This window comes from Lissotriton helveticus, chromosome 7, assembly GCF_964261635.1.
Source record: "Lissotriton helveticus chromosome 7, aLisHel1.1, whole genome shotgun sequence".
Taxonomy (NCBI): Eukaryota; Metazoa; Chordata; class Amphibia; order Caudata; family Salamandridae; genus Lissotriton; species Lissotriton helveticus.
In genome coordinates this window covers 1,156,494,928-1,156,522,766 of record NC_136068.1, presented here as the reverse complement: position 1 = coordinate 1,156,522,766, position 27,839 = coordinate 1,156,494,928, and the positions used below count along the sequence as shown (strand labels likewise).

General features: G+C 47.9%; 1 protein-coding gene across 1 annotated transcript in view; it reads right to left on the bottom strand.

Annotated features, from left to right (window-relative positions):
* FAM20A (FAM20A golgi associated secretory pathway pseudokinase) overlaps positions 1-27,637 on the bottom strand; it is a 373,784-nt gene extending 346,147 nt beyond the window's left edge. The window contains exon 1 of the mRNA XM_078654289.1: positions 25,760-27,637. Within this exon, the coding sequence (XP_078510415.1) occupies positions 25,760-26,289 (530 nt within the window). The 5' untranslated portion in view covers positions 26,290-27,637. The remainder of the gene's footprint in view (positions 1-25,759) is intronic.
* Positions 27,638-27,839: the final 202 nt, after the last annotated feature.

The following is a 27,839-nucleotide window of genomic DNA, read 5'->3' as shown; positions in this document are numbered from 1 at the left end:
TAAGCAAAGCACAATCTCCCCACACAGACCATACACAAATATACGTTATAATTCCCAGAGAACATGAGGAAGAGCCTTTCAATCGTCCCTCCAGAAACACTTTGGACCTTGCAGCAGGTAGGAAAGCATTATATGAAGTTCAATACATGACAATTCATGCCCCTGTCAGTGATCTTTTAACTACAGACCAAAGAAGCCTATGTCCAGACACACTGCCATGGCCTACAAAGATGCCCTTTCAAGAGCTGCTCTGCTGTGAGGTACAGGGGCACAAGCGGTGGAGCCAGAGATTCCTGGCCTGCTGCACACAAGCTATTCATTATGAGTGCCCCATACGAGGTGCACTTGTGCTCGAGAACAAACCTGTCTGCACCTACCCCACTGGGCAAAAAGAAGAATGGCATGGTTTATCGTTGTTGGAAATGGGGGTCTCTAGTTGGCAGAGGTAGGTACATTTTTCCAAATAGGGACCCTTGCTTCTGGTCAGGGTAAGGGGATACACAATTTAGATAACCCCTGCTCACCCGCTTGGTAGCTTGGCACGAGCAGGAAGGCTTATCCCAAAGGCAATGTGTAAAGTATTTGTACCAGCACTCACAGTAACACAATGAAAACACCACAAAAGGACACCATACCAGTTTAGAAAAATAAAGTATCTTTATCTAAACTAAACAAGACCAAAACGACAAATATCCAATATACACAGTTAAAAAAATAACTTTCAAAAGGTTTCAAGAACTTGTACCATAGAAAACTATGGATGCGTGACTTTTCACCAAAGTATCTGTGTTGTGTCAAAGTTCACCCAGCCAACCAGACACAGCGTCAGAAAACAAAGAGATGCGACTTTCCTGAGACCCTGAGGAGGCGATGCGAAAGCCCCGCAGCATGCAGCGGACGGGTTGCGTCGATTCTGGTCTGTAGGGGGAGTGATGCATCGAGTCTTCGTGCCGGTTCCAGCCCACAGGGGATGCATCAGGAAAGCACCTCGCACAGGTATGATGCGCGGATCTTCGGGATGCATCGGCGATCGATGCGGCTGCGTAGCGCGGTGCGGCGTCGGTCCTCTTCGGCCGCGATCCCTCGATGCATCGGTTCTTGCAGTGGCGACAGGTGCTACAACGGTCTTCGCAGCAGCACGGTGATGCAATGGAAATCTTCTTGCGCCGCGAGATTCGTCGGTGAAATGTGCCACAAGAAGAACGATGCGTTGAATTCTTCACGCTTCTTCTTTCTTCCAGCTCCCAAACAGCAACAGCAACTCCAGAGGCCCAAAACTGGCACAGGCACCTCAAGGCAGGTCAGAACTCACAACAGCAGAATTCAGGGGAGCTGGGGGTAAAGTATTTTTGTCCCCGAAACTTCTGAACAGGAGGCCAGCTCACTTCAGGCCCTTGGAGATCTTCTTCAAGCTGGGGACACAGCACACAGCAAAGTCCTTCCCCTTTCCTTGGCAGAAACAGCAACTGCAGGCCAACCCCAGACACACAGCAAGGGCAGCACTTCTCCTAAAGTAAAGTAAAGTCCACATTTGTAAAGCGCACAATCACCCGTAAGGGTCTCTAGGCGCTGGGGGCCGTCGGGAAGATTAAGCGAGCTATTGCCCAGAGTCACATGGTGCTGGGCTAACCTGCCGCCGGAGCCGGGGATCGAACCGTGGTCCCCAGATTCCAGCGTCAGTCGCCCTAGCCGCGGCGACACACCTCTCCCTCAGTCTCTTCGGCTCTTCTCCTCGGCAAAGGTTCCTCTTGAACTTCAGGAATGATCTCAAGTTCAGTGGTATTAGGTCTAGTATTTATACCCCAAAATGTCTTTGTTCTCTTTGTGCAAGAGGCTCTGAGCCCAGTTCAAACCAGTTCTGGGGGCCACTCTGTCAGTGCACTACAACTTTCTTTGTTAGTGTGGGCCTTGGTACCAGACACACAGCAGGGGGGCAGAGCCAGCATTGTGGAAGGCAGGCACAGACCTATTCAGGTACAGGTGCTACTCCTCCCACCACTCCAAATGCAGATCAGGCCTATTCAGCCTAGTGCTGACTCACCCAGACTCCTGGAGCCACCCCGCCCCCTGTCACTCCAAAGCCAGACAGTCAATCCTCAACCAGGGAGAGGCACACAGGAAGGTTTAACAAGAAAATAGCCACTTTCTAAAAGTGGTATTTTCAAACACACAATTTAAAAAGCGTCTTTACTAAAAGATGTGTTATTAAATTCTGAGTTCAGGGATACCAAACTCCATTTTTTCTTATATTACTCCTTTTGGAAGATATGTTTGTAAAAAGGTTACAAAGCATTTCCCTTTCAGTCCTATGGGTAAGATAGCCTTTCAATAGTGAAAAATGAAATTGGCAGTATTTCACAATCAGGACATGTTACACACACAAGCACATGTCCTACCTTTCACATACACTGTACCCTGCCCGGGGGTGTTCTATGTGTAAGAAAAGGGAAGGTTAGGGCCTGGTAAGTGGTTGCACTTGCCAAGTCGACATGGCAGTTAACAAACTGTGCACAGGCCCCGCAGTGGCAGACCTGAGACATCTTTTCCGGGCTAATCATGTGGATGGCACAATCAGCGCTGCAGGCCCACTGGTAGCATTTGGGGTACCAGCCCTGGCACATGTAGTGCACTTTACTAGGGACCTACTAGTAAATCAAATATGCCAATCAGGGAGAACCAATCATATTCACAATTTACATAGGGAGCACTTGCACTTTGACACTAATCAGCAGTTGCAAAGTGCCCAAAGCATCTAAGCCAGCAAAAACAAGATCCAGCACAGCATCAAAAACACAGGAGGTAGAGGCTAAAAGTCAGGGAAAACTACGCCAAGGATGCCAGGTCTAACAATTGTGATCTCGTTCTGCCCTCCTGCATGATGGAAAAGGGGTTCATCCATCTGTTTCTATCAAAACGGCACTTTCTGCTGCTCACGCACCACAACATTGTAGTCTCACAACAAAACGGCTACATGGACTCTTCACTGCTGGGACACAGGCACAGCAGTTGACCATGATGCCACCCCAGTGCTGTGCTAGCAGGGGGCAGAGTCTCCTTTTTATTTTACTTTGAGGCCAGAACATTTGATCCGGAATTCAAACATAATCATAGACTTAAAACCCTTTTCTGGATTTCACTCAATCCCTTTTCAAAATAAATTGGTGACATCTGCTTAATCAATCAATTAATCAGTCAATCAATCAGGGCAATTATAAGCTCACTATTCACCCGTGAGGGTCTAAAGGCGTTTCGGGGTGGCGGGTCAGCATATCCATTTCATGCGAAAAAGCCAGGTCCTCAGAACCTTTTTGAATGTGTTCAGGGAGGGGGCACGCCAGTCTGCTGGTGATGAGTGCTTTGGTGACTGTCTTCCTTGCCTCGGGGGGGTCCATTTGAAGGTCTTATGGAGGGTGTAGAGGGTGTTGAAGCAGCTGGAGGTGACAGCATTGACCTGTCGTCTCATGGAGAGGAAGGAGTTGAGTACGATGCCCAGTATTTCTTTTTTAGAGTTATATATAGGTGAACTAGACCCAAAGATATCAGAGCACTTTACAAGAGCACCAGTTACGTTACAGGCGGACGCATTCATTTTTGTTAGGCACAGGGAGATAAAGTGATTTGCCTCGAATCACAGATTGTTGAGCGTCCCTAAAGAGACTTGAACCCGGTTTCCCAGGCCCAAGGTCCACCGCCCTAGCGTTAGGCACATTCTCTCCCTAACAACTTTAGCAATGACAGTGAAAAAGAAATAGCACCAAAGCCTTGGCATCCCGCTCAATAGCCAATAGGTGTCAACGGAAAGGTCTAGTTGGTGCATAAATGCATTTCAATTGATACATGGGTAGGGCCTTTATTGCCAGGGATCAATAAGCATATACACACAATGCAAACACCCCGAATGCAAAATGCCTAATCTTGCATAGTTATAGTGACATGGTTAAAAGTGATCAAGGAACAATCGATGCTGTACAAGACGTGAACTCCACTTGAAACTACAGAGGCTAAACGCTTTTCACAAGAACCCTTTGTGGAGTATTCATAATCTGTGTTCCTTGATCACTTTTGACTACATCAATATAAATCTACAAGATCAGGGCACGAGTTGGGGGTACACGCAGGTGGATGTTGTCCCCCCATGTTTTTCACAGGGTGGACACCGTCCACCCTGCAAAGAAGTTGGGCCCCACAGAAAAAGATACTGAATTCCTCCCGGTGTAATTTCCAAACACCTGAACACTTTCAGCAGCGCCTGCAGTTGTTATCTGCTTTCCATCTACAACAACGTGCAGGCAGGATGGAGCTTTCTCAATTAAGACTCCAGCTGGGCTCATAACGCCGAATCTCAGGGGTCATCAGGCCTCCTTTTGTTTGAGTCTCCTGGTTGGCAGCAGTCAGGATCCTCACACCTGATGCAGATGCAGCAGAGGGGAAACAAAGGCTCACACCTTGTTAGCACTTCACACATACTTAAGAGAGGCAGCTTTTCACTTTGTTCAGGCTGGCTCTGTTTAGGAGACATGCATGCACTGTAAGAACGTCAGATGTGTTGATCATTCCCAGTATTTGCACTAAATAAATTGCATTTATATAGTGCTTACTACCCCTGAAGAGGCGTTGTAATAATTTAAATATCACTATTTCTTTGAAAGCACTATGGCTAGGGGAAGCTTAACGCTGACAAAAGGTAACATTGTTTTATGTGTAGTGTACAAAAGTATGAATCTTCTGCCTAAATCAGGAGGGTTTGCAAGTATACTCGAAATGTACTCAAATGTACTCGATAGACCTGCTAAACATATATGTGCGGGCTTAAGATCTGATGTCACTTCTTGTGATGCCAGTTCCTGTGATGTCACGTGCTGTGGTCATGTGCTGCGATCCTCACGCGCCGCAATGCCACGCACTGTCACTGCATGCTGATTCTAGGTTAGTCGCCCCACTTCTTTTTTTAGGACTTGTGCCCTGTACAAGATTGGCTACTTTAATTTTTGGGTGCTAGCATTCTGTGCGCTTATGCGTGTTACTCTCTGTTTGACAGTGCCGGTGACACAGGGATTTGTCATCGCTCAACCTGGTGTTTATTTTCACGAGTCCAAAGGACATTTAGGGAGGTGGGGGAGTAGTCATGGGAAGGAAGAGGTCTCTGAACTCTGCTTCCCAGCCTGTGATCGAGGTAAACTTTAACCCAAAAACTCATTCTAGCTAAATTTTTTGTATTCAGACTCGTGTCACAAAATAAAAAAGGACAAAAAAAAGGATTGAATGGATAATAAAAAATGTGTAAAAAACTCGAGGGCTACCAATGTTATAGTACAAAAATGTAAAAAAGTATGTGCGTGGAGGGTTACAGCACTGCTAGCCGTCATATCTGGACAATCACTCACTTTACCAACTCTTCTTTGGTGAATGTATGGAAAACACATCCCTTGGCATGATTTCCCATTGCTGCAAATAGTGCAGATAGTACCAGGCCTTTGTTATGTTTTTTCAAAGCTTTATATTCTTTGCTTTGCTTATTTGCCTCCTGAATCCGGTTTTTCTACTTCTTCGGTGTACTTACTGCTGCAGAGTTTTTTTCCTGTTCGGTTGGTTCTTTATTTATTCCCAGAGAGTTATCATAAGTTTCAATGGGTATTAACCAATACTTAATGGCCCATCATCTGTACCATTAGGTTCTCTTGATTCATGCTCCCCGTCCCTCTCAACCTGGCTGTAAGCACTGTTTTAAACAGGCTGGAAAACTTCTCTAAAACATGATGATTTGTTAAAGAAATTTGGAGCCTGTCCTCTTGTGCTTTGCACTAAAGATTTGTTGCCACTTCTCTATCAGATCCTACCCTTCAACTAGCACCTCCATTCTTGTTTTCCCGTTTAGCAATAGGACCAGGTACTACTTTAACACCCACTTCGCTCTTATTTCCCCTTTCAGCACACCCTGGTTCCCTGTGCAATCCAATACATACGTCACAGGCCTCAACGCTTGAATCAAGACAAACCATTAATCGCCCTCATATTGTGACAAATGGAAAGAGCCCAGGACCACAGCAGACTACACTCGACTTTGGTGAAAAGGAGTGGGGTCCTGGGAGCAGAACCTTCACTAGCACAGACGTCCACCGGTCCTGGCACAAAGATGGCGCATCACATTTTGGGACCTTCAGCTGTCTGTTAAGTAGGGGAATCCTTTGGGCGTGTGACAAGAATGACATGCCTCAGAAGCCATTTTAAAACCTTATATTGGTACCCGGTAATGTGTATGATATGTGCCTTTTGAGTACCACACACTAAAAGTTTGGGATAAAATACACGGACATTCTAGTTCCTTTTCTCTGGTACCGGACCCAGTTTCAAAACATTACACCAGTCAAACTTACAAATGTTATCCTGGAGTTGATGCTCGCTCCTCCTGCAAGAGACTATTAGGATTAGACGGTCATTATCTCTTAAACAGTTATGAGCCTCCACAGATCCAAATGATTGTTTACTAACTTACTCTATAGGTTTCAATTAACTTACCTCTGATGACAAGATAGCGATTCAGTTCTCTCCAGAAATGACGATTTTGCCGAGATTCCCTTCAGGGACAGAACCTGCTCCTAGCCCAAATAGTTACCTCACTGCAATGTCCACGATCTGCCATTTCAAATTTCAGCCAATCGGCTCCTTTTCCCACTTCAGGATTTACTCCGATTGGGCTTCCACCCTTACATCCTCTAAATAGCTCTTCCCTCTTCGACCAGGCTTTACCACCATTAAGCATTTGCTTTGCTCTCACGTCCAAAACCCTGGCTGAGAATATGGTTTATTTATGTGAAGACAAGGAACTATATTCATCTCTCGAACTTACAGCTCCTTTGTCTCTCGTTAAGACTGAGATATAAATCAGGTTCTTAATTTTGTTTCCTAATACAACTTTCATAAAAGCTCAAGCTGTATCTTAATGCTCTAAAAGAAACCTCAGTTCTTCACAGCCATTGTATATGCTAATGCAGTAATAAGGGTAAACGTCACCATGGATGAAGGGGAAGACAATGCATCTTAACAAACATTGAGGGAAGTCAAAAGCTACTGAGGTTCTTATCATCGAGCCTCCTAATGAACCTCCCCACGAGTAACCACTGTACGCCGCGTTTTTAACTTTAGTTAGGTTCACCATTCACTCACTCACCTTGAAACTCGCAAATATTATTATGTACATGTCTATAACTTAAATATATGTATGCTCTCTCTTCCTCCTTTCCCTAGGCATTAGAGGCTTATAATGTTAAAGGCAATTACTAAATGTCCTGATGATGGTCCCATGATTAAGTAGTGGGACCGAAACGCCGTCGACCTGTTGTGCACCTTATACAAAAACTTGATTTATATGTTATGTATATGTAATGGTGCTTATTTGATATTTCTGTACACTTGAATTTTTACAGAAATCGCTGCTTTTGCCTTGAAAAGCCCTGTTTGTCTTCTGTCAACCTTCTGTACTGATCTGATTGTGTCTGGGTACAGGCGTGTGCCCCACACTGGTGATTTGTTGAAGGTATTCCTTCTGTATAAAACTTTCAATTGAGTAAAAAATTGAAGACCTCTGTCCGGCTGGACATGTCGCTCCAAATATAGAATTGATTTTGTCTATATTCATTGTTTCGCGTATAATTCTTATGCATGGGACCGCTGTTGTTTCACAAAACATCCTAATGAACTAGCAGCTTTAGGTCTCATCGCAAAATGTGTTGATAGCAATCCCTCTCCACTCTGTGGGACTGGATCTGCTTTCCTACAGCATGCTGCTGATGCATGGAGATCTCGTTCAAGGTCCACAGTATGTCCATTTCCTGACTTTTTTAACATGACCCTCGGACCCCCCCATAGACAATCCGCTTGGTGTGCAAGGGCACTCAGTGGACATTTACTCCTGCGGCGATGAGAAAGGGTAAAGTACAAGCCGCTTCCTTGGTGCTAGACACGGACTCCAAGACTCAAAGATTTAAAGATCTGCCACACAACTCCAATCCATGCCACATATTCCACACAATTCCACTCCACTCTGTGTGAAACAACTTCATTGTACTCCACACATTGCCACACAGTCCCATTTCACTCCACTCCACTCAGTGCCACACAATTCTGCTCCACTCTACACAATGCCATGCAATTCCACTCCACACCACACAATACCACTCCATTTCACGCCACACAATATAACTCCACTCCATGCCACGCAGTGCCACTCCACAATACCATGCATAATGGCACTCCACTCTATTCCACTCAATGCTACTCCACTCCACACACAATGACACTCCATTTCACTCAATTCCACTCCATGCCACACCATGCCACTTCATTCCATGTCACACAGTTCTACCCCACTCAATGCCACTCCACTCAATGCCAGTCCATGCCACAGTATGCCACAAAATTTTTCTCCACGTCACACAAAGCCAGACAATGCTATTCCACTTCACACAATGTCACACAATGCCACTTCATTCCACACAGTATCACTCCACACAATTCCACTCCACTCAGTTCCACTCCCCACCACACAATGCCACTCCATGCCACACAATGCCACTCCACTGCCTGCCCCACAATACCACACAATGCTCCTCCATGCTACACAAATTCACTCCACCTCACGCCACACAATGCCACTCCACTCCGTGCCACACAATACCACTCCATTCCATGCCACACAATGTCACTCGATGTCACACAATGCCACTCTACTCTCCTCCATACAAAGTCACACCACCCCACCCCACACCACTCCACTCCACTCAGTGCCATTCAACTCCTCTCAATGCCACTTCATGGCACACAATAACACTCCACTCCACATCACACAATACCACTGTACTCCACTCAATGCCACTCCACTCCACGCGTCTCTAATTAATTCCAGCCCACTAAGTGCCACTCCACACCATGCAATGCAACTGCACTCCACAGCACGCAATGACACTCCACTCCACACCACACAATGCATTCCCCTCCACTTTACACCTCATAATGCCACTGCACACCACACAATATATTCCCCTCCACTTTACAACTCACAATGACACTCCACTCCAAACAATGCCACTGAACTTCACACAATGCCACTTCACTCCTCTTCACTCAATGCCAGTCCACTCAATTGTAATTGTATGTATATAGTACTTACTATCTGTGATGAGACATTGATGCGCCTGGCAGCATGGCACTCTACTCCACTCAGTGCCACTCCACTTCACACCACACAATGCCACTCCACCCCATGTCACACAGTGCTACTTCACTCCACACAATGCCACTCCACTCCATACAATATCACTCTACTCTGCTTCACATCACAGAGTCACTCCACTCCAAGCCTCACAATGCCACTCCACTCTATGCCACTGCCACACAATGCCATCCCACTTCACACCATACAATGTCACTCCACACCATATCACTCCACTCCACCAAAGTCAATAGATCTCTGTTATTCCAGGGGTTGTTTTACAAGTTCTGTGAGGCTTATTATTTTGATTGATTTTTGCAATCGAAGTGGATCATCGGTTGTGGTGATATTTATCAGTTCCTAAGGAAGTAATCCAATTGCTGGTATTGTTTTTTATTGAATATGGTTGAACTTGTCCATGTAGTTACTCCATCCTATCCAACGAGATTTTTCCCATTTTAGTGTTACCCATCCCTGAAGGGTTATTTCCCTTCCCATTCATTGGGTGTTATTTCATTTTGTTTTGGTCTATTTCCTACTCATTGGGAATTATTACTTGATCCTCTATGTATTTCACCATTCCAGAGGTTTTTAGCCCCCTCACTTCAGCCTTGGTATGTGGTCCTTTGGGTAGTTGCTAATTCCAAAGATTAAGAACATGTTTGTATATTTCCCCATTTTCAGAGGGTTATTGCTGGTTTCAGTGGTAATTTATCAACTTCTGGAACTTTCCCTTGTTTATTTTCCTATATCAGGGAGGGATGTTAGCACCTGTTACTGGCATTATTTGCCATTGTCACGTTTCCCATTGGTTATTTGTCTTATCCTTGAAATAATCATCTGTGAGTGGAGTAGGAAAAATGTAGAGCAAGTTTTAAAATTTGCTCCACAGTCAATTCTGCCTCAAGAAGGCATCCGGTTTTGACATAAATCCCTGTACATTTGTAAGTAGCTAAATCTTTGCAGAAAATCCCATAGATGGTTATATGGGAATGCCCATGTACCAATAATGGGACCATCATTGATGCCAAGTACCGTAAGGTTCGGCCTAGTGCTACTTTTCTTTAATTTGGCCAACTTTCCAACACAAATCTTGATTTGCGCTGTTTGTATATCAAAAGTGCCGAAAACCCAGAGCCAAATGTTAGTAAATCTTGGACTTTCTTCCTATCTCCTGCTGTAGCTTGAAATACATACAGGTGAAAGTGCCAGAGCCGTTCCTGATCTTCTGCCCATTCCACCTCTAAATTGTTTTCCTTACCTTCTAGGCATCTATCCCAAAATGCCTGCAATAAATATATTTAAATGTCCTCTTAATCCCATGTAAACCATTTAAGGACTATATTGAATGTTCCTCAGGGTGTGCTTCTTCCTTTCGGTGCTTTCATAAGTTTCCACCAAGCATGTCATTTACTGTCTGCTTGAACAATCCAGAGTAGGTCAAGGACTGGGGAAAGGTGGAGTAAAGTTTTTGAAGAAAGTCTTAAAGACTTCTCCATGGCATAATTCTAATTACCCCTTGATTCTGACCCTCGCATCTCCCACATTCGATATTCAGTCTCATCATTCAGTAATACAAGCTAATACTGTGAAACATCTATTGTACATGTTCTTACATCATTTAACACCCGAAATGCTACAAACGTTTACTAATAATGTACTCAAAATGCCTGTGACCGTACGTATTTAGAATAAAAATCTAAAAATATGTCGCAGGGGGGCGTGGCTAGCCAACAGCCAAGATGGCCGCACACTGAGCGAGCTCTGTAAGTAACGAGCCTCCCTCTAACAATCCGTTCATTAATCCGGACTCTGAGCACTGCCTGAAAGGTCCGCCCTGAAGCGCGATCCGATCCGGTACACCCGGCTGTCAACGGCGCCTCCCTACGAGCCTCCCTCAGGGAGTTACGCCGTGCACACCAGTGGGGCCTAAGCCGAGATTGAAGCCGGGGACTCGAGTACAGAGAGCCCCCGGCGACGCACCACCGCCGCAGCAAGCACTGTCTCCGGTTCCCAAGCGGCAAACCGGGGGGGGCGCCCCTTTTGCCGACGGCGCTCAAGACGCTCTACGCTGGGCCGCCACCGGCAACCACCGACGTGCCACGCCGGGAGAGACAACACAGCCGGCTCCGGGATCTGAAGCGTGACGCCGGCGTCACAGCGGACGCCTGATCCCCGGAGTGAGGTACTGAAAGGAACAAAGGCGCCTGGGAGGACTGCTCACTCCAGGTCTACACGAGTGAATACCTGCTACTGGCCCACCAAAACCGTTGTCTGCCAAGAAGGGGGTCCCCAACAACGGCGGGAAACACCGTTTGGCGCTGGCCTACCACGAAGGCGCCAGGGATAAAGGCCTGACTGACAACTGCGGTAAGCCCCAAACCACAGACGCCGCTTCCCAGCCCATGTGTACGTCCCATGCTCTATTTACAACACTGAGGGCTGAGAGGCACTGCGAGGGAGGGAAAGCACCAACACACAGCCTGAGAGATCTCTCACCGGCTCCCCCCCCTGCGCGCCGACCACCAGAGGCACAGCTCCACACGAACTGGGCCGAGGGCCCATTGTTACCACGCAAGGCCGTCACTGAAGCAGCCTGCAACGGCGAACACATAAATCCGTCATACTAGGTGGCCACAGAAGAAGCGACCCGCACAGCAGGTGGCGGTTAACGCGTCTCAAGCCTCTCTAAACACCACACCAGCCGTGATGAGTGGCAGGGGGACCAGAGGCCATCAGACCTCAAAACTGGACAAATTCGCCTATCAAAAGGACCCACCAGACGCGGCGAAGGGGGACCTGGCCCGAACACCGCCGCACCCGGCAGGGGAAGCAAACGCCACGGACAGAGTCACACTACATGATGTCATGGCGGCCCTGAAGACGATGCAAGCATCAATGGGTACGATCTCTACGGAGGTATCACTGATTAGGGCTGACTTCGCCAAAATGTCGGACCGTGTACTTGAGGTTGAAAAACCAACTACCGACCTTGTGGGGGACACGTCTGATCTACAGCGGAGAGTCCAAAAGCTGGAAGACGATAACCTCATGCTCAGGGCGAAGCTGGACGATCAGGAAGGCCGCTCAAGACGCAATAATATCCGCCTGATTGGTGTGCCTGAATCGGTGCGCGGGCCGGCCCTGGACCTCTACGTGGAGGACCTCATCTACAAACAGCTACAGCCCAAAGGTCTGTCGAACTATTTTTCAGTGGAACGCGCCCACCGCGTGCCTGGGGGTCAGCCAAAACCCGGGGCCTCACCTCGCCCCATACTGGCCCGCATCTTCAATTTTAGAGACCGGGACGCGATTTTACAAGCTGCTCGCACGAAACCACCGATCAAAATTGAGAATACAGAGATCCACCTCTATCCGGACTACACGGCGGCTGTAGCCCAGCAAAGAAGAGGCTTTACAGAGGTGAAGAAAGAACTCCGTGCCCGAGAGCTCAAGTACTCTATGATATTTCCTGCGAAGCTGCGCGTAGAGGCTGAGGACAAAGTATGGTTTTTTGACACGCTGCAGGCAACCCAGGACTGGCTGGAGGGATGGAGACCAGCGAAGGGACCCAAGCACCGCGAAAGACAGTGTCATCGCGACAACGGAAGCCCACGGATGCAGGACGACGCAGAACATGGCCACGATGATGAGCTATAGACACTGCGGTTTGGATACATCTTTTGTAACTGCTGCCTTTCACCACGAATTTGCCCACTCCTCCCGACCGAAGATGGGACTTCCTAGACAAGCGAGGGGGAGATGGGACAGCTGGACAACACCTAAGGCTGGCGGTTGATGGTAAGATGCTGGTCACCTGCGGGCAACGCTATGCAGGTAGGACATCTAGTTAAACAAGGCACTGCATGATCGCTCCTAGAGGGGGGGCTCGACAACGGACACAGAAGTCTCACCCCCGAGAACAATGTTCACTAGTTGGGACTACAAGCACTCTGCTCAGTTGGGGAGGTGGAAGGTTCATGGTCCGCCGGGCAGGGAGGCAGGGTGGGGGGCTGGGGTTCACTACGTTTTGAGTTTACTTAGTTTTAGATTTAGTTTTTTGTTACTGCAACGTTTGGCTTTTCCTGAGCACGCGCCATGTACACTAGAATTCCATGACACACACGCGGACGCACACCACCGACGAGGACTATTACACATGTACGAATGGTCAGGGGGGGGTCGTCCTAGATCATACCAGGTCTTTCCATCGCAGCAGGCCCTAGGAGGTCCTCTTACCATAGCCGACGACCAGGCCCCGACCCGAGCCATGGCCCAGTCGGAACAGAGTTGCTCTTTTGATGGAGAGAGTATGGCGGATCCTGACACTTTAACAATAGACCCACATCCACCAACACTAACTTCCCCTCAGCTGACGATGATCTCGTGGAATGTTAACGGACTGGGGCATAAAATTAAAAGGGGATTAGTTTTACAATATTTGAAGAAGAAAGCGCCCACTCTGGCGCTGCTGCAGGAAACGCACTTAGTGGGGACTGCCTGCAAGGCGCTTAATCGGTGGGGCTTTAGAATGGTCGCCCATGCAGAATTCTCCTCTGGCTCCCGCGGAGTGGGAATCCTTGTTCAAAAAAACGCCCCGTTTCTCATTAAACACACTTGGGCTGATGACAGGGGACGCTTCGTAGCAATTAATGGTCAATGGGAGGGCAAACCCTACAATATTCTATCGATATATATTCCCCAACACTACACCAGGACACTCTTCAGGACCTGGGGAAACTGCTGCTCGAACTTCCAGAAGGGGAACTGATCTTAGGGGGCGATTTCAATACAGTCTTAGACACTGTACCTGACCGACATCCCCCGCGTGAGCCCACTAGATCCCATCAATTATTTAAAGATTTCCTGGAGGCCCTGGGACTGGTGGACATGTGGAGACTGAAACATCCCTATGACCGCCCATACACCTTCCACTCGGGAGCACACAATAGTCTCTCTAGGATAGACTACATGTTGACTCAGACAGTCCCCCCGGAGAGGGTGTCTGTTATAGAGCACCTCCTCCGAGGGATCTCGGACCATTCCCCCATACAGTTCAGCTACACGGCGCACCCATCTAGGCGGCAGAGAATATTCCCGATCTATCCGGGATATCTAAAAAATAGACCGATATTGAAGACCATTACGACCTCCACCACTCACTACTTTGCTGAGAACACAGACTCGGTGGACTCCCCCTCCACCTTATGGGAGGCATACAAATCGGTGATAAGAGGGCAGGCCATCTCCTCTATCACTAACCACAAGAGAGAACAAAGGGGAACCATAGAAGTCTTAGAAACTGCCTTACACACTGCTGAAAGGGCACACGCCATGGCCACCACAGACGACACAACTCACTCCCTTGAGCTAGCGAAGCACGAATACAGGGCATACGCAGAAGATATGACCAAAACGAGACTGACCGACACACTACATAGAGTGTACGAACTGGGGGACAAAACTGGGAGAATGCTCGCATGGCTCGAACGCAAGGACAGAGCCAATAGGTGGATAGCGATGATGGAACTCCCAGACGGCACGCACACTACTTCTCCCGCACATATAGTGGACGCATTAGCTTCCCACTATGAAACTGTGTACACTGCGCGTAGTGAGGTGACAGAGGAGGACGGCATGACATTCCTCCGAGACATTCCCATGACCACATTAGCTCCAGAGGACGCGCAGGATCTAGAGAAGGACTTAACGGGGGAGGAATTGGGGAAAGCCCTAGCAGCACTGCACAACGGAAAGGCCCTAGGTCCAAACGGGCTACCAGTTGAACTTTATAAAACACTGTCAAAACAGCTCACTCCACACATGCTGGCCATGTATAATGAATGTCTGGAACGGGGTACACTCACACCGGACCAGAGACTAGCTACCATCATCTCGGTGCACAAACCGGGCAAACCACCTGACCGACCATCCTCCTATAGACCAATCTCCCTGATGAATGTAGATAGGAAAGTCCTTGCAAAGATCCTAGCCCTCCGCCTGCAGCCCCATCTCACGCATTTAGTCCACCCGGACCAATCCGTCTTTATGCCGGGAAGAAACACGTCCCTTAACCTGAGGCGTATCCATGGGGTCATGCATCGTATACCACTGTTGCGGGAAGATGCAGCCGTTCTCTCCCTTGACGCAACAATGGCTTTCGACCTTGTAGAGTGGCCATTCCTCTTTGCAGTGCTAAGGAAATTGGGGTTTGGTCCGAGGTTCTGTGGATGGGTCAGACTCCCCTACACTGGCCCCCAGGCACAGGTGGTTGCAAATGGCCACACGTCGCGTGTAATAACATTGGGGCGTGGAACACGACAGGGATGCCCGCTCTCCCCACTCCTCTTTGCGCTGCTTCTCGAACCACTAGCGGTAAAAATCCGGCTTGACACTCACATCAGGGGGATAGCCTGGGAGGCGGGTTGGGAGGACCGCATCTCCTTGTATGCGGACGACGTTTTAATCTATTTAACATCCCCTTCCGCATCCCTGGCCGCCCTGATGGCCATACTCCAATCCTACGGTGAAGTGTCAGGCTACACCATTAACTGGTCAAAATCACTGCTATATGTCCTACTGGGTGACCCACCCGTACTACCCCCTGACTGCGCGATACAAACGGTCACCAGAGGGTTCAGATACCTAGGGATATACATTACACCTCAAGAATCCATTTTTATGGAAGAAAACCTGCTGAAACCTCTACTGAGGCTGAAGGCTGATGTTTCACATTGGCGATCTCTACCGCTGACACTACTGGGAAGGGCTGCGCTCTTTAAGATGCTGGCGCTCCCCAGATTCCTATATATTCTGCAGAACACACCATTCTCGGTCCCACTGAAATATTTCAAATCAATAGACGCGGAGGTCTCAACACTTCTGTGGGACGGTAAACCTCCTCGCATATCACACTCCAAACTGTCCCGTTCTTGGTATGACGGAGGTATCGCCCTACCACATACAAAACTATACTATTGGGCAGCGCAGTTGATGGTAATAAACCGATGGCTACATGCCCCGCAACAGGACCCAGCCTTCCGCCTGGACAGAGCTGTCCTGCCCCCAGAACAACTACTGAAGGCACTATATTCCAACAAAAGACGTCACACACTGACAGGCCCAACAGCCCACACGGTCAAAATATGGCATGCAGCGCAGAGGGCCCTGGGATGGGACGGAGTCCTCACGTTGGCCACGCCCCTTTGGGACACGTGCCGTCTCGGTACCCTAGCGAACACTAAGGGCTTCCGCCAGTGGGACCTTATTGGCATTTCTAAGATAGGGGAGCTGTGGAAAAGGGGGTGGTTGTCCCTTTCCCCGCCCTTCAAGAGCAATACGGAATGGCAGACACAGAGAAATATAGATATATGCAAATCGCACATGCACTACAGAGCGCCATCCCGACAGGTACGACACTTGCAGAATCGTCCCCCCTAGAAGACAGACTCCTTACGGACCAAATAGACAAGAAAGCAATATCACTTACTTACCAGAAACTGATCAACAATCTCCCGGATCCTACAGTAGTACTTCGTAGCAAATGGGAGATAGAACTGGGAGACATCGAGGACGAAGACTAGCTACATGCCCTAGCATCGGCCAGGGAGGCCTCCATACCGTCAAGGCTTAAACTGGTACAATTGAAAGTAGTGCATAGAGTTTACTATTCTCGTACACTTCTATATAGAATAGGCCGCGCCCAAGACCCAAGTTGCATGCGTGGGTGTGGCTCCCCTGGCACATTCTATCACATCTTGTGGGACTGTCCAAAGATAGAGAGATACTGGGACCACATACTAGCAGAAATCTCCGAGGCAGCCGGGGTAGAACTACGCAGGGAACCAAGATGTTGTTTGTTAAATATGTGGTCGCCGACTGATATGAACCGGGGATTACAAACGTGGGCTACATTGGGTCTAGCATTGGCGAAGCGCAATATCGCTAGAAAGTGGGGTTCTGGAGTGGTTCCCTCATGTGCACAATGGGAAAAGGACATGGACACAGCTATGGTGGCTGAAAGGGCCGTTTATGTACATAGAGGTTGCCCCAAGAAATGGTCCAAGATCTGGGGTAAATGGAACGAACATCGAGAACAGATATGTGAACCCCCACCGGACCTGTTGGACCCAGAAACTAGTCCATAAGGGAGTGGCAGTGGACGCAGCGTACTACGAAGGTTTAGATTTTACATTGTTGCTGGGGGGAGGGAGGGGGAGGCACTATCGCAATAATGGGGTCTGAAACAAAGAAAGTAAGGCGTAAGGACTAATGGGTAGGAAGGCATAGCCATGAGAGAATGACCACATCCCGTAGGTAAAGCAGGGAGACACAAACAGTATACGTAGATACGAGGATAGCCATGAGTGTTGTAATTACAATGTACGGAGAAGTCCGGAACCGACCTACTGTATACCTGATCAATTAATTCTTGATGTACTTGGTGATGTATGATTTGTTGAAAAGCTAAATAAAAGTTTATAAAAAAAAAAAAAAAAAAAATATGTCGCAAAATCCTGGAGGTATATCTCCAGTTTCAGCACAGTCCATTTCAAGCTTCCTTCTCGCACAGGGTCCACTTACAGCTCTGCCATCAGCAGTGCAAACTTCACTCACAAGAACAAAGTGGGACCGGAGAATGGTCACAACATCTGCCTCTTGTGAGATGGAATCATGACTAAGGAGAAAGTGGGCTGTGGATAGGATCAGTGGCGTACCAAAACTTGAGACGGGCCCTGCAAAGTACATGGAGGGGACCCCCCCACGCTCCGGACCCAGTCAGTAGCTCCCAGGACAGGGGCCCGCCATCTGTGCACAGTGTTGCAGGGGAGCCTCCTGCGCTCGGGGGCCCCCTACACTGTAGGGGTTGCGGGGGCTAATGTTATGCCACTGGCTAGGATAAGTGAACTGTGGAGGTTCTTTAGGTAATGTGTTGCAGAATATGCTACAAAATAGTGGCTCAGCCTTGTTTGCTTAAGGATGTTGCTTTTCGATTCAGCTGTGTGTCTTGTATGGAAAACATTGAAGATCACATACAAGGTTGGACATTAGTTAAGAGTAAGATCAGTGGTGGATTGTGGCAGGGGTGAATGCAGATTGAGATAGTGGAATCGAGCCTGGGGTAAAATGGGAGAGGCAGACCATGACCTCAGCTCTAGCTTCACTTCTATGTTGGGATTGAGACTGATATTGAAAATAATGGGGTGGCTCAGTGACCCTCAGAACCTGGGTAAGGGATATATATAGCAAAAATGGTTCTGTTGGGGACGCAACTGATTTGTACAATGTATTGAATACATACAAGGACAATTATTTCCAATGAACAATATTTCTAGAAAACAAACCGCAACGGACCACACTGAAAGAAAGGTAAATCTTTAGTATTTAACCTTTTGGCGGAATGATTCCAAATTTATTAAGCAAGCTGTCCAAAACAAGACAATACATAAATTGAAATACATAAAGTGAGTGAGTCGTGACTGGTGACTGAGTGTGGAAAATGGTTTAGACAATGACAAGCCGAATCATACAGTTAGACAAAAATAATAATACAACCAAAAATCCACTGTAAATCGCAACAATCCTAGGAAAATTATTTCTTTGGGTCATTAGGACTTTGTGCAGGTGGATGTATACAGAATGTCGACGTTTCGACCCTAGATGAAGAGCACTGGTTTATGAGCGTCTATAGCGGGTCTTCATCAGGACTGGAATGTAATGGGACAGCCTATAAATGTAAGATAAAATGTGGTCAGGGCCTTGTGTGTGTTTACTTAAAACAAGGACTGGTGTTGGTTAATTCTATCCAGCTCACCTCAATTGTAGTAGGTGTGTCATTCAATAGACTGATGGCTGAGGCTGGAAGTCAGGGGTAAGGGGAACAATAGCAGCACTATATATGTGCCCATGTCAAAAGTCAGGCAGGCTGCTTGAAAGAACCACTGGCCCACAGAACGGGTCTGGAGGGACTTCTCTTGTGCCTTATGGGGCTTAGATGTACGGGTCTGGAGGGACTTCTCTTGTGCCTTATGGGGCTTAGATGTAGTATGATCCTTAGGGCAATGGCTCCCCACTGTTACTTTTTTGGGAGGGTAAGGGCAGGTGGGATGAGGATGTAATCCCGACCTCAGGAGTACTTGCATTTTTCTCCCTGAAAATAATTGGGATGAAGCTGATGAAGGTATTATAATCATATACGCAGGGTGTTTTGTATTACTAAGGCGTCGTCTCCAGTAAAATATTCCTAGCTACACTTCTTTGCCCATGCCTTTTTAAGAGTACCCTCTCAAGCTTTTTTAACCCACTTACAGTTCTAGATAGCACCCCTATGCATTTAGGCCCCATTGCAAAAGTGTTTCTGTGCTTGAAGAATATTTGCATGCACTTCCATTTCCACTGATGTCATACGTGCCAACACACCTGTCTCAGCAGGGTGACTCACGATTTTTTAAACTACATACAATTTTAATTTTATTGTCTCCTCCGTAAAACTGCTTCCAAATCAATGCAGGCCAAATAAATTCCTCAGATTTTTCTTTTTAGACATCCCTCTTTCTTGTTTCCAATTTTGGCATTATGCCGTATATTGTGTTTTACTTCCCTGTGCTCAAGGAGAGAACAGGCCTGCCTGGAAATGTGTGTGTACTGAAAGAAATGTGTACTGGAAGTACCTATGGTTTAAGTACAAATGCCAATACTTATTGTGTTTAATAGGCTGGACAACTGTACTTTCCTGATAATTTGCATTGGTGTAAAATGCATTTGAAAAAAACCCAAAAACTATTAACTAGTCTAACAAAATTAATTAGGCATCTTCCGCTTACTTTGGGCGTTTTGGAACGATGGGATCCAGTGAAATATGGAGGTCATCTCCCTTGACATGCCATCAATTATGCACCACATTTACAGTTTTAGGCATGTCACTTACAAATCATCTACATCATGTGTTTAAGTCTAATTACTTTAACTGAAGTGAACAGACCCTTCAACATTAAATGCATTAAAGTGCTTGGTGCATGGCTCCCCTGGCTAGGTTTGACGGCTCCCCAGGGAGCCACGGCGCACAGTTTGGGAACCACTGCCCTTAGAAGCTAGAAGACAGGTGAGATGAGGCACTTGAACTAGGTGATGACTCCACCATTGCACTTGAGTCTGTGCTGCCTGGGCACTGCTTGCAGGGCACAAGTAAGCATGTATGTGTAGGGCGATTAGGCAGAGTGGTGGTATTGCAAATTGGTGGTGAAGCATGTCATAACTGAGGTGGTGTGTTAATGTTGGCCTGAGATATCCTCGTCACAGCAGGAACACGAAAGGCATCAGGAGGTAGTACCATGATGAGGTCATCGGTTGAATATACCGTCATCTGAGCAGAGTTGGGAGTGGACTGAATCGTCTGATCTGGGTGGGGGGCTTTAGGCTACAGTTCTTCCCTGGCTTGGAAATGCAGAGACTTCTTGACCTTTGTGGAATTTAGGCTTGCTGCTAAGGTCAAGAGTAGGTTATACATAGAATGGAAGGTGGGGGAGAACAGGAATGGTTGACTTCACCTGTAGTGGTGTCTGGGCACAGTTACAAAGTTAAGACCAGTCCCTGGCATAAGGAACTATGACCGGTGCCCTCGTGGTACCAGGGGCGAAGGTCAATAGAGTGCTCTCTGAAAAACAAGCTGAACTCAGAAAAAAGTAGCCTGCAGAGATGTATGCGTAAACATAATTTTTCAGGGGATATTACAAGGGCATGATGACTCTGGTGATTAAGGCACTTGAGAGAAATATCTGCAATTTGTCTTTTCACAGTTTTAACTCATGATATAGTAGCATAGAGGATAAATGTGTGTGCTGCAAAAAGCAATGTGTGATATTCAGATCACAGATTACTATGTTTATAACGTAGTGGGTTACAGCTTTTGTCACACAGATTCTTTTGTTACTTGGAGTTCATAAGTAACAATGTCTTCTAATATGACACATTGAGCTATGAACTGGATTTATAGCACTGCATGCAAATTTCATAGGTTTAAAGCCTTATTGTTTTCCCCCTTAATCCTTCATTATTTTAAGGTTGCTTTAAAGGGTTCTTTTGGGTAGCAATACATTGTTATTAGTATAGCACCCCAATCATTGTGCTACATTTATGGGATGGCTATACAAACAGTTAGTGCCTAGTTTCTATCACAAAAGTGATGCAAACCTGGTGCAAAGTGTAGTTTTGGGGCTTACTGTCCAGCGCAAATCCTGAATTGCTTTGGACAGTAGCCCTAAAGTGACATAAAGTTTCACTAGGCGCTACTTTACGTCAAGGAGGCGTAGGTGATAAATGGAGTTTCCCATGCACTCACCCATGAACTTTGATGCTAATTCCTATTTACTAACTTTGGTATAATAGGATTGTCGTAAAAAAGTGGAGGCTGAGATAAAAATGGAAAAAAAAACTATTTTCTCCAAACCTTTGAATGCATGCTGCGCCGTACAGCACCCATTCAGAGTGGTAAAGTGTGAAACGTTGTCAAAGCATAGAATATTTGATGGAATACTCTATAAGTGACTGCTATAATAAATTAGGTGGCAGTGTGTGGATACTGCGAGAAGCTGTTTGCTGTGTTATCCAATATTGTTCAAAACCCTGAAAAGCACTTATATAGTGTCACCATAAAATTCATCATTGAGGAAGATCAAAGTTAATAGAAGTACTTTTTGCACAGCTGTAGCATAGTATCTTGCAGGATGGGCTACTGCATCACAATCGTAATGGATATCCCATCCACTTTATTACAAATGTCATAAGATAAAATGCACTTGTAATAAGGACGATAAGCCATCTGTAACTTCTGTGATGCAGTAACCAATCAGTCACACTCTAAATATCACCTATAATTTTAGATCACTGTTTAGTAGAGAATGATAAACACTGGGACCCTTATGTATCAATCCGTCTACCATAGACACAGAAATGGTAAAATCCTTTGATGTTCTAGGCTGTATCCTCTTTGATTGCCCATTAGAACAAATGTCTATTGTTATTTATTCTTAAAGAGCTCTAGTTGTTTTAAAGTGTGCACCTTGTGAAATGGCCTTATAGGTACACCCAGATGTACCCCTGCAAGCTGTAGTGTGCCTTTTCTAGGTGATGAAATTGGCAGGTGTCAATATTATCCAGTTTCACAGTAAAACATTTATTGCACTCTGAAGGACACTCTAAATATATCTGGATAAATGTGAGACATGCCAGATGTCAGTAAGATGTGCTTAGCTCGCTGAGCCATTTTGCTCGCTAAATCCTGCTCCATCATTGAAAAGGTATTGGTGGCAAAAAAGATACATTCTACTTCACCATTGAGCTGACAATGTTAGATAGGAACTGTAAGGTCCAAAGGCCAGCTCAAGATATCAACAACAAGGAGAAATAAGCATTGGCAAATCCAATTGGTCTGGCATTGGCCGCAGAGACACCATTGGTGTCACTCTCAGCCCAGTCAGAAACTGAGCCCATAGCATTGGGTTTGCAGATGATATTAAAGAAGAAAATCTAGTAAAACTTGTAGAATGCCCCCCAAATTATCAAAGTCTCCAGAGATCACTGTTTTTCTTGATGGTCTCAAAAGGCTTAGGCCATATTTGGGGGCAGGGCATCCTGAAATGCAAAATCATAAACTTAATAGGACCTCCATGGCAGGGTCAGGCTTCAACTCAAGAGCTGACAATAACAATTGACATGCAATGGAAAAGCCAGAAGGTCTGGTATTGGCTGCAGCCTTTTGGCTTTGTCAATATAGGTTTTTGCTTAGCTATAGTTTTTACAACACATTGTTGTTAGAGTTGTTCGGCTGTCCAACATTTAAAAAAAAAAATGAAAATGTAGATATGTTTGGACCTCTAAAGACACACTTTGTATTGTATTGTATTTCAACATTTATATAGCGCTTACTACCCATATGTGTGGCGCTGAAGCACTTGTTTACTTCAGTAGCACACTACATTCTGTAATGTGAGTGGTCTGAAGAATATTGTCTTTGTTTTGATCTTATGTGGGAAGTGTTTCCATGTTGTACATGACGACCACCAATGATTTGTTTACTTTGGCATTTTTATTATTATCCTATATCTGAGTGTCTTTGTGAGATGTAAAGTAGCGTTAGATTTTATCGATACTAGGGACCAGCAGTGGTGGATTCTATTAAAGTACTTCAAATTGTCCAGCGACGTATGACAGATCTCGTCAGTTATTCCATGCCTGTTCATTTGTTGAGTAGTTCTCTGCACCTGTAGGGAGTGTGGCTGGAAGGAGGCTGTCTTTGTTTTATTTTGGAAGTGTTTTCACGTTGTGTGTGATGACCATCGAGGTGCAGTTATTGTGTTAATGGATGCAGCACATAGCAGTGTGTTGGATGATGAAGTGTGAGAGACAGATGCACAGTGTTATGCTTCTCAGAATTCAGGTAGCTTTGAACAGCTCTGCAGGTCCCTTTATGGTTTTTCATATGGTAAATATGTTTAGCATGTTACTGCACTAGTTTGTCCAATCTGAGATTTTGTGTATAGCTGTGGTCCTGAGCTGGCATGGTTGGTGGGAGAGATATGCTGGGATGGGCATTTTTATTATCATCCCATATCTGAGAGAATTTGTGAGATATAAAGAAGCAATCGGATTTTATAGATATTTGGGACCTGCAGTTATAGACTATATTAAAGTCCTCTGAATTGTACAGCAACGTGTGAGAGATCTCTTCAGTTATTTCTTGCCAGTTCATTTGGCAAAGCCATAACTGTCTCTGGCACTAAAGGAAAATACTTTGTGCAGATACACTATTTGTTAAAAGGCAGAATGCCATCCCTCACAGTGAAGTTAGCCAATGGCTGACCTATCGCCGGGAAATGTATATAGAAGTGGGCGGAAGTAAAATTATTATTATTATTATTTTAAGTATTTGTTAAGCGCGACTGATACCTTGCAGGCTTCCTGGCGCTGGAGAATACTCTACTGAAGCGTAAAGCCGGGGTAGTTAGCAGGCGGGCAGAATATTAGGGAAATAGCCAGGTCTTGATGCGCTTCCTGAATGGAAGAAGTTGTGAGATCTGGCGTATGTCAATGGGCAAGCTGTTCCATAACTTGGCCGCTGCGACCCTGAAAGATCTGCCCCCGGTTCTGGCTTTGTTGAATCTGGGCACCTTCACCAGACGAGCAGATGATGATCGTAAGTCTCTGGTAGGGGTGTACCACAGAAACAAAGCTTGCAGGGGTCTGGGCCCAAGTCCATGCAGAGCCTTAAAGACAATGCAGAGGGACTTGAATGCCACACGCTGCTTTAAGGGGAGCCAATGCAGCTCGGCCAGGGCTGCTGTGGCCGAAGACCTTCTCGTCCAGCCAAGGGCCAGCTTGGCGGCGGCAGATTGAATTCTTTGGAGTCGGTCCATCAGCGTGACTGGAGACTCAAGGAGCAGGGCGTTACAGTAGTCAAGGCGACTGAGTATTGTACACCTGACTATCGACGCCCGAGCTTGTGCAGGGAGGAGTGGCATGATTTTACGCAGGGAGCGTAGCAAGGCAGTGCAAATCCCCACTGTTTTTGCCACCTGGGTATCCATACTCAACTTATTATTGAGCATGGCTCCCAGGTTGCGGACCGAGGAGACTGGCAGAGGTTTATCTCCAGTCTCTGGAGGCCAGAAATCACTTGGAAACTGGCGGGGTATAATGGTGCCAGCACAAAACAGAACCTCTGTTTTGGAGGAGTTGAATTGGAGGGAGTTTCTGTGAAGCCACCCAGCCGTCTCTCTTAAACAGTCGTGGAAGGAGGTTAAAGGAATGGAGTCTTCTCCTTCCCAAGAGAGAATGAGCTGCGTGTCATCAGCGTAATTGATCGTTTAAAATGTGACTGATACAACAACAGACCAAGGATGAAGAGGCTTTCTGAAAGCCCCTGGAAGTAAGCATATTATACTATATTATACTATTGATTTTACTAAAATCAAAAGGCCTTGCCTCACGCCAGAATAAAAAAACACAAATTCTATCCTGCCCAATTTGTGCCCCCAGGTTTTGGAACGACCTGCGCCAGGTCAGATAAACTCCCAGCCTCCAACTTTTCTTGGATTTCTAAGGCCCTCGCGGCCATCTATAACATTCAATCTATGACCCCTGGGCGAGGGCCGGCCAGAGGTGGCGAGCACTGGGGCAGTAAATACCCATCCCGGCGTGTCTCTGAATGGTCTACGACTGATCCGATCTAGCGAGTAATCATTATTTGGCCATTTTTATCGACACGTATCTGTCCCAGTGCGTAATAATTTTCATTTCCGTTTCCCATGGCTTAGTCATGCCTGTGGCAATATTTGCCTGGATCGTTGTTTTATCACCTGCTGCTAAGTATATGTCCCTGGTTAATGCCCATTCGTTAACGGGTGATGTCACCCATTTTCGGGGCCGAGTCACCTGTCGGCCCTTGTGTGGTGTGTGTGGGGATGGGGGGACAAGGGTCGGGTTTCGTTCGCTTTGTAAACCCCCGCCCGTTCACGGGTCTGTCTGCCCGCCTCGGGCCCCGGGTTTCCCAGTTACCTGTTCCAGCGGGACACCTTCCTCCGGTAGCTGCGGGCGGCCTCCGGTCCGGACAGCAGGTAGTCCCCGGGCCCCAGTGCCGGTGCGGGGCCTGTGTAGAGCGGGTGCTGGAGCAGCCTGCGCAGCCGGGAGCGGAGAGCCGCCTGGGGGTGCTGCGTGTCGTGCCCGGCTCCGGCGCTGCTGTCACCGGGCTGCAGGTGCAGCCTCTGCCCGGCCCCGGCGCCCCCCTCTCGAGGCTCTTGGTGCATTCCGTTGCCGGTCCCTGTCGCCTCGTCTCGGGGCTCCTGCTGCACCCCGTGCTCGGCGCCAGTCCCCGGGCCTCCCCAGGAGTGGTTCCCCCAGCCGGCCCCCTCCGGGGAGGTGTCATTGCCCCGCGCCCCCTCTGGGAGCCCGGTACAGGTGCACGGCCCCTCCGGCTCCCCGAAGAGCCGGCCCCGGAGCTTGGGCCAGAGGTGCAGGGAGAAGTCCGCCGCGAGCAGGGCGGAGAGCAGCAGCAGGATGAGCAGCCGGTCCCGCCTGAAGACCCACATGCGGCTGAGAGGGAGGGGAGCCCGCGGAGACGCTGCTCGGTCAGCGCAGCATGGGATGGTGTCCGGGCTCGGGTCCACACTCCACCGGAGGAGTTGTGCAGATTGTCTCGGGTGCTGCTGCTCTGTTTGTCAACTTACTGCCAAGAGGTGCGAGCAGGACCCCCGGTGCTTGCGCGCTGTCTCAGCCTTTCACAGGAGAGTCTTTCTGAGTGACCCACGGCAGCGCTGCCCTTTGGCCTCCTTGCACCTGGTCTAGCAGTGGACTGGGTGCTGCTGCCCTATGCCAGTCTTGCGCCAGGAGTAGCAGAGGTCTGTGTGCTGCTGCTCTGTGTCAGCCTTGCTGGGACAGCCCTTCTCAACGTGCCAGGCACTGCTGCCCTATGCCAGTCTTGCGCCAGGAGTAGCAGTGGTATGGGCACTGCTGCCCTATGCCAGTCTTGCGCCAGGAGTAACAGTGGTCTGGGTGCTGCTGCTCTGTGTCAGTCTTTCTTTGGAGAGTGCGCCTGAGTGTTCCGCCGCTGCCCCATGGACTGGGTGCCGCTGCTCCGAGTGTCTGCCTTTTAGTGGGCAGTCCGTTTCAGTGCCCAGTGTGACATTACACTCTCTGTTAATCTGGCGGGACTCTGTCGTGCCCGTAAAGAGATCAGAGTTTTTATCAAGGGTCCTCTGTATTTTGTAAGAGCCCCGGGGTGTTCACCTTGTCAACGGAGATGCTGTGATGTGTGCCACTCATGCAGAAGTCTGTGCATTGCACGGGTGCTTTCTCTGCAGTATAAACACCCAGATTGTAGGGGCCAGGTGTGTGTACAGGTTGCTGCTGTGCGGCGTGTCAGCCCTGCTGGGGAATGTGATGTTCCCAGGTTGTTGCTGTGGGGTTGTGAGCTCTACTCGAGCAGTCAGTCTGTCCTGTTTCCAGGGTAATTCAGGGTGCTGTTACACTGTGCTTTCCTTCAGGAGTCAGTGCTGTACCGGGGTCCTGTAGTACGGTAATTCAGCCTCTCCGGGGTCTGTGCTGAACGCAGGGTGCTGCTTCACGGCGTGTCAAGCCCGCAGGAGTGTCGCAGCATGACCAGGCAGCCGGACTCTGCTGAATACGGGGTGTGCTGACGGGATTTAAACCCTGAAGGACTCCGAATGCTGCACGTGTGGATCCGACAGACAGATGTTCGACCTGAGCACAGAGCACAGCTCGCTAGCCGCGCGGTTCATGCGCGTTGCAGGGTCCCGCTCTCGCGCTCCAGGTGGTGCCGCTGCCTCCCTGCAGCCTCCGCCCCCGTCACGCGAGCGCTGCCTCTCTGGTCAAAGCTCCACTCCTGAGCCGGGGACGGACGCTGTTATCTCCAGACCCGCGCGGGCAGCCTCATTTAAGGGAAGCAGCAGACAGCAGCAATTAGGAAACAGCTGGCTGCTGAGGAGGCGTCCTCATTGGCTGTGCCGGATCACACCTGTGATGACATCCAGCTCCATCAGCAGGGTCTGGCAGAGCCCTCCGAGGAAGACAAACCTCCACTCTCTCACCTGTTCTTCACCACTCCCTGCCCCCACGACAG